We start from the raw sequence: 14,835 nt of genomic DNA, 5'->3' as shown, positions 1-14,835 counted from the left end.
TTGGAGCATATCCACAACGAGAATCAACAGTCAGTTCAGTGGTTATTATACGAGAATGACTTACAAGGTTTCTTTGGACTTATTGCAATGCTAAAAGTTCTCTTTTGTAATTAGAGCTTTGCAATAGTTGATTAGACAGAATATTTTTCTTGGATTCTTCTTGTTTAGAACTGAAAAATAAAGTTTTTTTAAGCATTTGCCTAAATAAGACACTTAGGGCAGAGGCCTCTTTGCAGAAAAAGCATGTCACGCAGCACTGAGTGCATGACAAACAAATAATGGTTGTCTCTGTTATTTCACTGTGATATAACAAAATAGGCTGATGAAATCTAGAATGGACAGACAAGGGACAGTCGGCAGTAGGGGTGGGGAGGCATATCAGGGAAGGGCCAGGGGTACTGCCGAATTTTTATGCATGTAAGCGGGGATGTGTTGCTGGAAGCGTCAGGGACGGCAAATGTCACTCCGATGAGTCGAAAGTGTCGTGACGAGCAGCGGAGCCGTGACCTCGGATGGAGAGAGAGAGTTGAAAAACAGAGGAGAAGAGGGAGATGCAAGGCAAAGTGCAACACAACAATAAAAAAAAAGGCGGCCACAGCAGAAACAGAGAGAGAAGGAACAAAAGGAAAGAAGAACAAGAGGAAGCAAGTTTGTGGTGGGCCAACATCTAATCCTGCCAGCGCTCTGGGCTTCAGGAACAGAGGAGTGATATCAGTAAAGACACATTCACAGCCTGCCTATTGCTTAAATGAGGCCACTTTTGCCCCCCTACCAAAAAAAACTTTTTCTCTTCTCATTCATCATCTCCTTAGCAATCACACACACAAAATGGAGAAAGACCTGGAAGCTATCTATTGCCCTCTTTTAAGAATCGCACTACATGGTTATCTGAGCGTTGTTCTGCACTACCGGCCCCCAAAATGACATCTTTATTAAAGAAGTCCCATTATAAAAGAAGTGTCAGATGCAGTAAAATCATTTCAGTCTAATGGAGAGCAAAGACATCCTTAATAAAGGTGATGGCTGCTTCTTAGAAATAATCTCATTTTTATTGCTCAAAAAGCCAGAAGCTGCAAGCACAACTCTTATCAGCTGCATATTAAACAGAAGCACAACAGGGCACCTCTTTCCTTCACCAAATGCTTCTGTATAATTGCCAAGGTCTAACAAACCTCTTCGTGAACCATTGCAGTAATGCTGATATCATGCAGCCCAATAAGACACCATCAACATAATTAATAGAATCATTTGTGCCAGGACATTGGTAGGAAGATCCCAGTGATATTTGAATTAATCCAGATGCCAGGAAGAGCACCAGAACCGTGTGTCAGCTCTGTCATTACACAGTGACAACCCATACATCATTGTAGCACTTTACTGCCGGCGGACATCAGCAAAACTGTCTGATAATTGAAATGTTATTTCACTTTGGCAACCTTGGATGCTTTTTCTGGAGAAAGAAAAATGTGAATATGTTTGGATGGAGGAGGAATATAAGACTGCCTAAAGACATGCATTCAAATATGGGACGAGAGGTAGGTTTGTTGTCTTTTGTTGTTATTCTATTTAGTGTGTGTAGGCTGTCCTAGAAGCTAAAAAAAACAACAACCCAAAAACATCTATGAACAGAATTTGTTAGTGCCTAACTTTTGCTTTTTTTTGTCTGTCTGGTTCTCTCAACTGTGTATTTTGTTCACTGTGTAACGTCTGAGGTGGATAAAAGCCCTGAGGCTAAAACATGAGCTGGAAGACCACATAACCCCAAGTTCAAACCTGCATTCTGAGATGAATTCAAGATCAAATATAGCAAAGGCTGACTCTGGTAAAAAGCAGGTTTTTACCCACTTGGGACACACGGTCCAGAGATCTGAATCAGAAAAGGTGAAAATGGGTTAATTCAAATTATTCTGAAGGCCAAGGGGCAAGAAGTTAAAAAAAAAAATAAAATCTGGCACCTCCTGTGAACAAAGTCCTCTTTACCGACAAACCCTCAGAGTCTCTTAGAAACAGAGTGGGAAAGGCATGTGACTAGAATTACTGACACAGTTTTAGCTAATCTCCACTTACTGCAGGAATCATTACATAAGGGCTTCTATGTATGCATTGCTCAAAGATCCTCACAAATGTGTTTCGATTATTTGTTTTCAAACAAGACAGGTTGCCATTGTCATATAACCCACACAGACGAATGCACACTGAATGTTCGGTTATGCCTGAAATTTTAAATTATCTCAAACATGCATTTATCTCAACAACACTTAGGTTGGGTAAACTCAGCACTGCAGATATCCGTAACCAGTGAGCATAAGAGCACAGTAGAACCCATTAATATGCAATTTGTTGTACACTCTCAAGTACTTACAAAATTATCTACATGTAAAAGAAACTGGTGTTGTAATTGGAGCCTACTTGTAGTTACAGGAAGCAACAAATACACTAAATTCATTCTCTTAAAATTGATAAGCTCTCTGTGTTGAGTTCATTTAAAATTACAAATGTATTTGTGGTTGGTGAGAGTCACTAAACTGGAAAAATATATGGTACTCCAAGACACAGTACTAGTGCCTTGTTCATTTAAGCATAATGAAGCGCTGTTCTGCAAATTTTTTTACAATTTGTGAGGCAAATAAAAAGCAATATAGCCACACTCTACGTTCATGTAAAAAACAAGTTTTCACAGTCCTGTAAAATCTAAGTATACCCTTACTGATACCATAGGAATTAAGACAGTAAGTAGCAGCCAGGTGCTGCTAATCAAATGTACTTAATTAACTGATCATCAACAAGTTTGACTACTCAAAGTCCACATCTCAACACAATGGAAATGTTGTGGCAGGACCTCAAAAGAGCTGTCCATAAATGGATGACAACAAACTTTAATAAAGTAAAGCAACACCGTTCAGAAGAGTGGGTGAAAATCTGTCCGTAAACAATGTGAAACACTGAGAAAGCCATACAGAAAATGCCGTTATGGGAGGATTGTTAAGTTATTGCTGCTAAAGGTGATTCTACAAGCTATTGAACTATGAGGTGTACTTAATTTTTCACACGACTGTATGCAACAGGTGTCCAACATGAAAAACGATAATAGTGGTTAATTTTTAGAGAGGGTGAAGTTTGATTTATGTCGGGAATGACTACGTATGTGCAAAATGTCTGATGAAATGACAAATGTTTGAAAGGCAGTATTGTCATCAAGACTTGTTCCAAAACCAGTTTCAGCTGAAAAGTACTTCTTATTTGTATAATCCACTGGAAATGCATGTGTCAGCATGTTACCTCTATCAATCATGAGAGTTGGACGTTTGCACGCTTTTTTCTCTACACTGTTTACAAAGTCAGAGATAAGACATTGATTTGATGGTTAAAAAACAGCTTAGGCATACATTTAGATTAGCATCCACGCCTCTCTGTGACAATGAAAAAAACAAGAAAGAAAGAAAAAAGATGCAGGTAGGAGACTTTTGCCTTCTTGTAAAAGGGTCAGTTTTAACCCAAGTAATTGTTCATAAAACTAACCAAAGGTTTTGTATTTGACTTGCCTTACAATAATAAAGCCCAAGTCATTGGCAATCAGCCTTTTCTATTGTTTGGGAATTAGGTTGTGTTGTGAAGAGGACACTAAAACAATAAAACCAAAGAAAGTTTTAGAAAGTATAAAGTTTAGATGGACAATATTTTAATATTTTTATAGCAAATTTAAGACAAAACACACATAAAATAAGTCAAAGACGACATCCCAGTGTCGTGGAAGTCACAACACATCCTTTGTAAGCACATCATTATTCCAGCTTCCTACTTTAATTGCATGTCAATCCTTCGTTCTTGTCATATCAGCACTATCAAAAAGTCAAGGATACAAAGATTCCACAATAATATTAAAAAACCTCTTGAAAACAGGGATTTAAGCTGCTTACCTGTGGCAGGGCGGAGCTGAGCTGCCGCTGCAGCGAGTCTCTGTCATAGATGACGTCCTGTAGATGCTGCTGGGCCAGACCGAGGCTCTCCTGAGTTTCCCTCAATGTGTCCAACAGCCGGTCCCGTTCGTCCAGCATATTAACCATAAGCTGTTCAAAATGTGAGTCCGGGTCTGAGGCGCTGCTCTGAGAGCCGCGTTGGCTCAGAGCTGTGTCCTCGCTGATCGTGGGCATCACTTCACACATCATCTTTGCTCTGCTGAAGAGACGAAAAACCAGAAATTAGACAATAGGCAATTTACACTCTGAACTTTCCAATTAAGTTTTGTTTTTTACATATAATACATACACAAACTGTCACTCATATTACATTACAGTTGCTGAACAACTTCAAATAAGAGGCAGCATACTCCCTTTTGGACCCACATATATCTAACAATAAAATTGTAGTTAAAAAAAAAAGAAAAGAAAGAAGACATAATAACAGTGGGTTTGTGCATGGATGAGAACCAAATTCTAATTCATAGGAATGATGAGTATTTGTATAGAGCAGGGTATATAGGAAAGCAAACATGTCTGTCCATGTCTTCTGTTTTGTACGCATGCCTCTGTGTAAATATCCACACACTTCTGTTTGTATGGCTGTGTGCATGTGACTGGGCCTGACACAGTTGGAGCTTGGCTCAGCGTCACCCCGGCGTTTCAAAGCTGCAGACACGTCTTGGGATGCTGGGCGTTCTGCCCTAGATTTCACGCTTGTGCTGTTTAATGGGCCAGTCCAGATCGAGTTGCATAATACACCATATCTATGCTATAGTGGATATGTGAAGCAATATTCCAGCTCCCCTCAGGGTTTTTAGAAAGCTTCAGGAATCATTCTAACGGATGTCCAGGTCGGTTCATAAGCTAAAGTTATGTTTGCATCACTGCAGGTAAGTAAGAAAAGAAGAAATGAGCCACGGGAAGTCACTGTATTTTTGTAGCTCAGTGCCACACAGATTAGAAAGGCCCGTTCAACACAGACCATGAAAGAAAATTATAAGTTTGAATGATATTATTCATTGCTCACTTCTCATGACTTTCTACCACTATAGAGTGGAAAGAGTCATTTTTTGCCTTGAGGTTATCAAGGTTGGAAGTCAGCTTAAAAAAAAAAAGTTAGCTACAAGAGGTTGGGAAGGCCTATACCTTCTTACAGCAATATAACTGTTTTACATAAATATATTTTATTGTTATAAACAAGCCATGTACTTCTGATAATAACCTGGGTTTTGTTCAGCTACACAGTAGAAAGGCTAACATCTTACATTCAGAGTCCCTAAAACCTGCTAGGTTAGCAAACAGCTAGCTACTCATTAAACAACAACTCTACATATTTTTAAGCTAGTATTACGCTAGCAATTTTCTGCATGTCAAATCTTGTCCTACTGTACTTATACCCATTATTTTTAGCACATATGTGCACTACAGGTGCCCATGGTATGATCGTATTCAACAAAATTGTGTAGAACGTCACATTTCTCACTCTTACTGGTCACCATCTTGCCTATACTGGAAAACATGCCAGTGGCAGATGTTTTTCAGGTGTTACATGGTTTTTGGTGTTTATGCATGTTAAATTCTCGTCTTAACTGTAAAAGTGTGTAGTAGGAGTAGTCAAAAGCTCAACAAGTGCAACTGTTCATAAAAAAATTTAGCAACTACAATGAGAATTACGGTCAAACATTATGTGGTGACAATATCGGTATCAGCTGCATTTATAAAGATGAAATTAACAGGCTATCAGTCTAATTTGGCCCAGTTGTTTTTCAACCATGTCCCATAGCCTTTAAAGATGTCCTTAGCCTGTGCAATACTCAGGAAGCAACATGCAAAATACCTATAAATTAATGATAATTCTGGCTCCAGTGCTAGACCATACTTTCTCATTGTCTGGTCCTAGACTTGGTTTATTTAGTGAGAAAACAATATCGTCTGGGTGGGTTACAATGCCAGGTCTGTGTCTCAGCATGTTCTGGCAGTAAGATGGGGTCTCCCATATCTTCTCCAGGCATCCGTCCAGGCTCCCACCAGTTCACTATTCAGCCACCATCCGCGGCCATTTAGACCAGAGTGCCGAAGCCTGCATGCTGCTTGGCTGGACACACTGCGCATGCCACCCATCGCTTGGGAGAGCAGGCCGGCTGGCGGACAGACTGAGGACAAACGGCGGTGCATTTTAAGTAGAAGGTAATTCATCTGACTATGACGCAATACATGTTAGTGCAAAAACAAAGCATACAATTGGCTATTAGAGTGTCAAATACTAATTTCTATTTCTAATTTCTACTTTTATTGATTCCAAGTGATTCTTCCATGGTCAAAATGTTTCAAACCTTGCTCCTAACTCTCAGGTTTACTAAAATTTTACGTTTTTGGTGTTAATCTCCTAGGCTCGACCACATTTGTCTCGTCAAAGCAGCAACAAACAGGCACATTTTGCTGTTTGATGGCGCTTTATTTCTCCTTTAAGCTGTGTAGAAAGCAAATTGTGCTGAGGATGTTTTTTCTGCTTCATGGCACATACAATCCCCTTTTGTCCTGTTCCTGCACCTTATGCTTTGATCTCACCGTGACTGCCCCTTAAATTATTTCACTGTCTATGAAAAATCAATAGATATGGAGAGAAAATGCACTGTCTGATCTGCTTTCCCCTGCGCTCTCAGTCATAAAAAGCAACCTTTAAAAACACTGAACCATATCATTCAGTACAACACTTATCTGGATAATTATTCCATTCAAAAGCCATTAGATCAGTCTCTAGTTTTACGCAAGAAAAAGACCAAAAAGTACAGCATATTCTGTTGACAATAACTTATGGATAAAGTTTTCCCAAAATGTGTTTTTTTTGTGGGTAAATGCTCCTCTGCTGCTCAGTATTTGCTGCTATTGGAAGGCATGTTTGTGCAGCAAGTTATTAGTTCTCTCTCTAGTGTGAAGCAGTAGCAGTGACAGGTAAGAGTTAGTGTACTCCCCTTGAATAGATAATCACCCACAGTGGGCTGTGTGAAGAATGTCCGGACTGAGAGCTCTTATTGCCAGCTGGGATGCACATGTTGTCTAGATTGCACTCATTAGCAGTGACAGTACTATTTCCTGACAACTGAAAAGCCAATTTGACCACTATTAAAACAGCTATTTGGTGTACAGATAATTCTTATAGCCTGACAGAAAAGCTACTGATAGTTTTTCTATGCTCATTTCCACTGCAATGAAACATCACAGCACATTATCTTAATGTGTACCAGGAAAGCTCCCACAAATTCCGTTAGCATGTCTGGCTATGCCTTGTCATGAACGCTTGTCATAATGAATATGTAAGATTTTATCTGCCAGAATGATACTTATGGAGAGAAACTGACATTTTTAGCAATTGAGTGAAAGTGTTGTAAGAACCAGATGACATTTAAGTGACTACATTTAGTGCAGCTGGTTAAAGATGGTTAAATGTGAGGGTAAAAGTGTGCAGAAATCATTGATGGGAGGGAACAGGAACACGCTCAATTGAACTCATTGTGGACTACAGTTGAAATAAGAATACACACAGACAGACATGCAGGGATCATTGGGCTTTTCTCTACACGCCATATGCCAATCAATGAATTATTCAGGGTGGTAGGAGTGAGGTTTTCTTCTCAATCAGTGCAACAAATCCAAAGCCCCTTCTCTGCCTATTGGCATTCAAGCTCATTCCTGGCGCTAGATGGGAGGAAATTACTGAGAAAACTTGCATCTACAAGACATTGCAATGCTAAAAACGATAAAAATCATGGAAAACTTGGGAAAAATTAAGCCTTCTTAGTTCCTTTCGGCAGGTGAGTATCCATAAAGCATTCATATTTAACAGTGTCACTACAGGAGGGGCTGTGTGTTGTACATCACACTGGTGGAGGACCATGGATCATTTCTTCAGCCTGGAGAAGGGCTGTAGTCTCAGTTTCTGCTGTTCGATTGCTTGGTCGATATGCTCACTACAACCCTATAGATCAAGCCTTCCAGGACTGATCAATAATTCCCAACAGCGGAAGCAACAGACTACCTGTTAGACCTAGTCCAAACTGTGAAAAATGGGATGCTATCAGCACACCCCATTTTTCACAGTTTGGACTAGGTCTAACTTTTTTTTCTGAACCTTTACTCAGAGTCAACCTCAAACTGGCTTACACGGAGAAGCTGTTGGTGTGGCTGCAGTTTGTTAAAACAGATGGCCAGAAAAGTCAAGTGCAAAAACAGCTCATCAACTAACAATGCATATCAGCTGAAAAACAGTAACTTATTTGCAAGTTTCAAGAACTTCTGTGTTTAAGGTGTGAGACTAAGTTCAACATCCAGCCAAAGTTGCTGAACCTAGCAGACGGTACACCCACACAAAGCTGGATATGTACCCTCCTTGTCCATCAAATTCTTGACTACAGCTTGAGACCAAGTTTTACATCCCATAACAGACTTTTTGTCATAATCATAATCTTTTTTGATGTTTTGAGGGAGACTTGCCTTGGAAGCCTTCACTGGTTGTGCACAGAAAAGTAAGCTGGACAGAGAAGTTAAGATCCTGCCATCTTCTCACCTCTTCACCTGGCATCGCTGTCTGATGTGTTTGTCAGATGTCTGTTTCAGAAATTGTTGGATGCAACACCTCCAAAGTGTAGAGAATGTGGGCTCACTAGGACATCGGCTGGCACTTTATTTGAAGCATACTGCCAATGACAGCTAAATGATAACACTGCAAAGCACAATACTGCAGAAAGATTTTTCTTAAAAGCCATTTTAAGTAAAAAAGATTTAAAAAATGGCTTTTTTGGAATTGCCCATTATATGCTTGTCCAACAATAGGCGTGATTGCTGCTGAATGACCTTAGACCTTGTTTTATTTACTCTGACATACTGATTCCTAATCTAAACTATTGCAGTTCACCCTCCAACACATCTACAAAGACCCATAATGAAAATGGACAAGCAGGGGGGAAAAAAAACAGTTAAGCCACAAGATTATTCCCCTGAGTAAGAATCAAGCAGGCAGTGAATTACTGTATCTATATGGGACAGATGTAAAATTTGACACTTATGTAGAATCACTCCATTTTGGCAGAAACAAATCAGCAAACGGCAGCTAATTTCCTGAATGTCTTCAGTTAATCTCATTAATGGGAACAATTGTGTGAGTAGATAAGGCACAGCACACAAAACAGCAGTGTGTTCCTAGAGCTGTATATGGCCATGTGAGGCAAATTCAGCACTATTCACCACCTGGGAAACATCAAAAGACATGTGGAGTGTGAGCGTGTTCAGAACAGACAGCGCTCTGCGGCTTTAGAGATAAGCTGTACTACTCTATGCTTGTTGGGCTAATTTTGGAGAGGCTAAAATAAAACCGACATTATTTAATAGTGTGTTTAAAGCCTTGTTATCATTAGGAATGAAATTACTAATGCTTTAACGCATTGAACAAGGAAATGGTAATTTAGAAAGGAGTAAAGCAAAATAAAGTAGGCCCAAAAACCCATTATGGGCTTTTTAAAAAAACTAAATGTAAGGTCAGCTCTTTGAACATTTGTAGCAACATGTTAAGCTCATTAAAACTAATTTTCTTACAATATGAATACAAGTGTACAACCATTTGTTTTAATGACAATGGACTTTACTTGCACATCAAGCAGTTAGCCGACAGGATAGTTGGTTTATGACAGATTGCACTTTCAAGTAATATTTGTGCTTGACTTCTTGGCGGGCAGATGAACAAAGTGCATCTACAGACTGGATTGATGAGCTCCACGGGTAATGGGAAAGCTGTTGCATGCCGCTCTTTCCCATTTTGGCATTCATATCAGGCTGACAGGTGGGAAAAAAGTGACACAGCATATTTGTGAATGGAACTGGCCAGATTGCATGGTACACTCATAGTGCTGGAAAATCTCCTTCATATGGCACCCTGTACCACGGAGACTTCAGACGACCAAGAGACAGTCTGTCAAGAAAACAACGATTCAAATCTATTACACAGGATTGCTCAGGATATTATAATAATTGCAGTAGGCATACCAAAAGTAATATGGCTGTAGTGTAAAGATCTTGGATGTTAACCTGAAATAATTTCTTGCTCCAAAGTGGTCATTTTAAAGGGTGACCCCGTTACACTCCAACTTTTCATTTTGGCATCAATCACCTCTGTTTCATATATATATATATATTCCTGCTGGGTCTCAAACACCTTCCTGATCAACTATATCAGAACTGCATACAGAGGTGAGTTCTGTGGTTGCTTATTTCAACAAGTTGAATTGCAAGTATGCACCAGGACTGCTGTCTGCAAAATCTTGGTCTTGGATTGAAGGGCATCTCAGAAGAAATGTTGTGAGCATGGTTAGTTGGTTTTGCAAGTGATGGTGCTGTGATGGGCTGATAGAAAGAAGAAGCCATACCCTTGTATGAAAATATTAACACCAACCTGCCTGCAATTCACTGAAGCAGTCATAACCTGCTATAGAACATGCTACAGAACTAAGATATTTTCCCGTTTTTGTTAACTCCCTACTGTTGATCTTCTTAAATAAACAGGGTGCCTACTTCCCTATTTGGACATCTGAAGATGTAGGTAAATTATTATTATTATTTAAGTGCTACTGTTCAGATGTAGAAAAGCAAAAAAAATATCTGTCATCAAAACACATTTTTTTTCCTCAGGAATCTACTGTAGTGGAATATCTGTTTATTGTTTCTAAATAATTTTGACAAGAAGACTAAAGTTACATTGTACAGTTGTTAATTACTACTTTTTATACTTATCTATTAATAGGCTGAGAGAAAGTGATTCATTAATTTGATACAGCATCTCCCTGCCAGGATGTTTCTGAAAAGAGCTTAAGCAGAATTTAGATGTCACATTAGCAAGAAACTGTGGTGTAGTGGTTAAGGCACTGAAAATCTTCTTACCATTATTTTAGTCGCTAGCAGGTTGCTGTGGTCACCATTAGTTTGGGTGAAAGACATGCATGTCTGCAAACATTTGCAAACTATTCACCAAAACATAGTGAAAATGTGGAAAGAGCGATGCAAGCTGAAAATACATAATGTCCACCTTCAGAATACAAATTGTGCCTTACCACTGCAACAAACACATTTCAAAAGGTGAACATTCCCCATTTCCCATTTCCGGCACTGACAAGGCACCATTGTCAGCATTCAAGCATGTGTGTGCAGCAGCATATGTTAATTATCTTGTGGTGGTTGCTGACATTTGTGAGTAATTATATTGAGGCTATGACTATTATTCCTTATTTTGGTTATTCTCTTACCGATCCGTTCCAAAACTGTGGTTAAATGGTCGCAGGAAATCAACAGTACTGAACAGGCCAATCACAAAAGTTGCAGGCTGCATATACGTGACATACGGTTTCATTTCTAGAGAGGTGCATGTCAGGTAGCAGAGTATGGTTTCAGAGATTAAAATAAACCTAGATATAACACAGAAATATAAATCCTCTGTAACACATTCACCTTACATGCAAAAGATACCCACTTTGAAGCCAGGAGAACCCACAAGCCCAGCTTTAGGGGACACAGGCTCACATTCTCCTAGTGCCAGTCCCAAGCCAGGATTAAATGGAAGAGTTCTGTCAGGGGGGGCATCCAGTTTAAGATTTTTGCCAAAACATCCATTTGTGGATCCATTTGCTGTGGAGAACCCTCGGGAAACAAGGGAGCAACCAAAAGTACCTTTTCTACATGTAAAAGAAACAACATCTTTAGTAATATTCATCATACAACACTACACTACCAAAAAGAATAAGCAGGAATCAAAAGTACTCTGCTACATGTGAACACTTCAGGTTGCAGAAACGTTGATTCTACAGCTTCTGATGTTTTAGCACGAAAATACAGACAGACACTAGAAATATATATATATATATATATATATATATATATATATATATATATATATTTTATGGTAAATTTTTAAAAAGATCCATGACCATAAGAAGGGACGTTATGTTTAGTCAACAAAGAAAACATCAACAAAAAAATGTAAGTTAAAATCAAAAGGTATTGAAATCATGCAAAAACTATTAATTAAAGTGCATTATGGCACAAGTGGCTGCCATTATAGACAACTTAGATTCACTAATTAACCTAACACACATCTTTGGACTGTGGCAGAAAACTGGAGCAATGAGAGAAAACCCACCAGGCACAACGAGAACAAAGGCCCCAGGAATTAAACCACAGCGTTAACCACTGATGCAAGATACACGACAGACACTGTGTGAAACTTGTTTGAATCCTGTACTGTACCACTATTTTTGAGAGGATATCCTGGTAACATCAATGTATTCCACAGCAGTCTGAGAACAAGCTACCTGCCTTAAGAAACACACTTCCAAACAAGCCCTCGAGCTTTATAGTAAGTTTTATTTCAGCGATTGAAATCCCATCTGCCTCGATCCCAAGAATTATAGTCACAAAGTCTACCAGCAAATGCTGCTTGTGCTTCCTGAAACAGTGTGTTAGTCCAAACCACAATCTTTTGTTCAGTACATGAAAAATAGCTTGTGCAACTGTAATACATTACATCACAAAAATAGTATTCAGCACTCATTGATACTCTCATGTGAAGCTTTGGTAGTAAAAGGTGAATGAGACAGAGAGGGGATGAGGAGGATGGTGTCGGTGTAGAGTTACACCCAGCCTTCTGCCATTAGGAAGGCCGGGAAAGGGTGATGAGGCTGAGCATCAAGTGTATGTCTGTGTGTGTGTGTGTGTGTCTCCATTTCTCTGTGACTGCACTTTACCTGTGTGTGAGCATCTGCGAGGGTGAGGAGGGGGAAGGGTGTTCTGTGTGTGTGTTTTCACTGGTTGTGTGCTCAACTGAAAATAAGTCTGCATGCACATGAAAGGATGAAAGGACATCGTGTAGCCTTTAACATCGCCCACAATCCCCTGCAGCAAGGTCATGCAAACCATGAATCGATGGAGATTGAATAAGAGCACTGATCGAGGTGAACAAAAAGGCAATAAAGCTCAAGTTGGAGGTGATTTGAACTGTGCCGTTTGTAACCACCACACCTGCCTCACCGCAACATTTTACCTTCCTCACTACCGAAGGTTTAGTGACAGTCAAACCTGGGCTTTAAAAGAGGACCTTAAACGATCATTTTATGCACATAAAAGCTTCTTCCACAGGTTGACACTTTTCTCAATGAAACCTCGGGGCAATAAAAGCTTTGCCCGTACACCAGCCATATTAGGCAGGAAGGAGTATTTGCATGTTTGAGGTCCCTAACTGGAAAGTCACACACTTTATTTAAAAAAAAACCCATTAAATTAAGCATCTTAGCTTTGCATAATGTATCTGTGTCACACTTTAAAGTATGTGCCACAGCTTCACAAGTCGGAATTCCTACTAATGCAAATATTGTCACATCTCTTCACCGTGCACGCCTGTAAATGTTAATATTAATTGGCAAGATCAGAGGGAAATCACAGCTTTGCCTACAGCAATTAACCTTCTACCAGCGAGCCAGCATCTGGATGTGTGTGTGTGAGTGAGTGAGTGTGTCTGTTCACTCATTCATCCATTTACAGGATAAAAAGTGTGAATGGAGAGGCAGGTGGGTAGATGGATGGATGACGGGGAGTCTGTTGAATGCCTTCTTCCTCCTTGCATCTCTGTAATAGCCGGTGATAATGTTGTTTATAGGAGGGGCAGCTGTTCCTCATGTGACAGCTCGTCCTTTTGCGGTTACTAAGCACACACGCGCGCGCGCACACACACACTCCAAGGCGGCCTGACTGCGGCGCTGATCGCGTCTTGACACCACTGTAACAACTCCGCCTCATTCTCTGAAATGATAATTGGGGAGAATCCTTGGCTATTGTCTCAAGTGCATTACATCATGCCAGCCTCTCAGTCTGCATCCCGCCCCCCTTCAACTCTCTGCTATGTCTCTCCACTGTGACAGCCGGCCGTGATTTTTTTCTTCCTCCTGCAGAGCTTCACAATGTCAACCACACGAAATCTATACATTATATACACCACGTATGCTTCCACACCAAGCGCTCACTACTCCCCCCCAACATCCCCATCAGTCCAGAGTTGTGGAGATAAAAGGGGCACCGCAGAAAATCACCTTGAGCCCGAAGGAATGGGGCAATGTAGGTCACTGCGATACCGGCGGCAACAGTGTGCATACTCACAATTTGTTCCTTTACTATCAGCAGAGGCTCTGGCCGCGGATCAATGACAACTGCAGTCTGTGCAAGCTATACCATGAAGCGGACAATCCTAGGAGGCTTCTTCAGTGCAAAGAGCCAGCGACGCCGAGGATACGATCCTAAAGGTGCGGCTGGTCCCCGCCGCTGGCATTGTCAAACAACCAAAGAGCAGGAACGATCGCCAAATTAGCCGGGTCGGGTAATGACATCTGATTTCCGGGGATCCACACGCACCGGTTAAGAAATTATGGCATGTTACAAATTCTGCTGTGATAAGCGGAGCTGGAAAAGACCATTGTAGGAGCTGACGGAGGGGAGGCGTGTGGAGTCTTAAAGTTGCAGCTGTGCAATTCTCTTTTCTTTATGTGCAGACCTATAATAATACGACTAGTACTACTAATAACAACAACAATAATAAAAGTGTTCAGCATGTTAAAATATTTGATTTAGCCTGCTACATTTAATAGGTGTAAGATTTTTTTCCTGACTAAAATAAAATGTGCAAAAGCGAAATATCTTCAATGTATTTTCAGTAAACTATGATAAAATATCTGTTAGTACTGAGAGTACTTCTGTAAAATGTAAAATAGCGTTCCGCCAACCAATTAGAAAGGGCAGGGGAAAGCTCCTTTTTTCAGTCAGGCAGATGCCACCAGAAGCGATGTTCACC

General features: G+C 40.2%; 1 protein-coding gene across 5 annotated transcripts in view; it reads right to left on the bottom strand.

Annotated features, from left to right (window-relative positions):
* ppfia2 (PTPRF interacting protein alpha 2) overlaps window positions 1–14,485 on the bottom strand; it is a 178,534-nt gene extending 164,049 nt beyond the window's left edge. For 2 of the 5 annotated variants that reach the window (XM_084910627.1, XM_084910624.1), the window contains exons 1-2: window positions 14,148–14,482; window positions 3,918–4,176 (exon numbers count right to left, since the gene is read on the bottom strand). In XM_084910627.1, the coding sequence (XP_084766753.1) occupies window positions 3,918–4,166 (249 nt within the window). In that variant the 5' untranslated portion in view covers window positions 4,167–4,176; window positions 14,148–14,482. Of the gene's footprint in view, window positions 1–3,917; window positions 4,177–14,147 lie in introns of all 5 variants that reach the window. The other 3 variants (XR_014797402.1, XM_084910622.1, XM_084910623.1) reach the window with 3 other exon arrangements.
* Window positions 14,486–14,835: the final 350 nt, after the last annotated feature.

This window comes from Perissodus microlepis, chromosome 17, assembly GCF_051167445.1.
Source record: "Perissodus microlepis isolate ML-2025 ecotype Zambia chromosome 17, ASM5116744v1, whole genome shotgun sequence".
NCBI lineage: Eukaryota > Metazoa > Chordata > Actinopteri > Cichliformes > Cichlidae > Perissodus > Perissodus microlepis.
The sequence above is the reverse complement of the archived record's forward strand: the minus strand, read 5'-3'. Positions and strand labels throughout refer to the sequence as shown.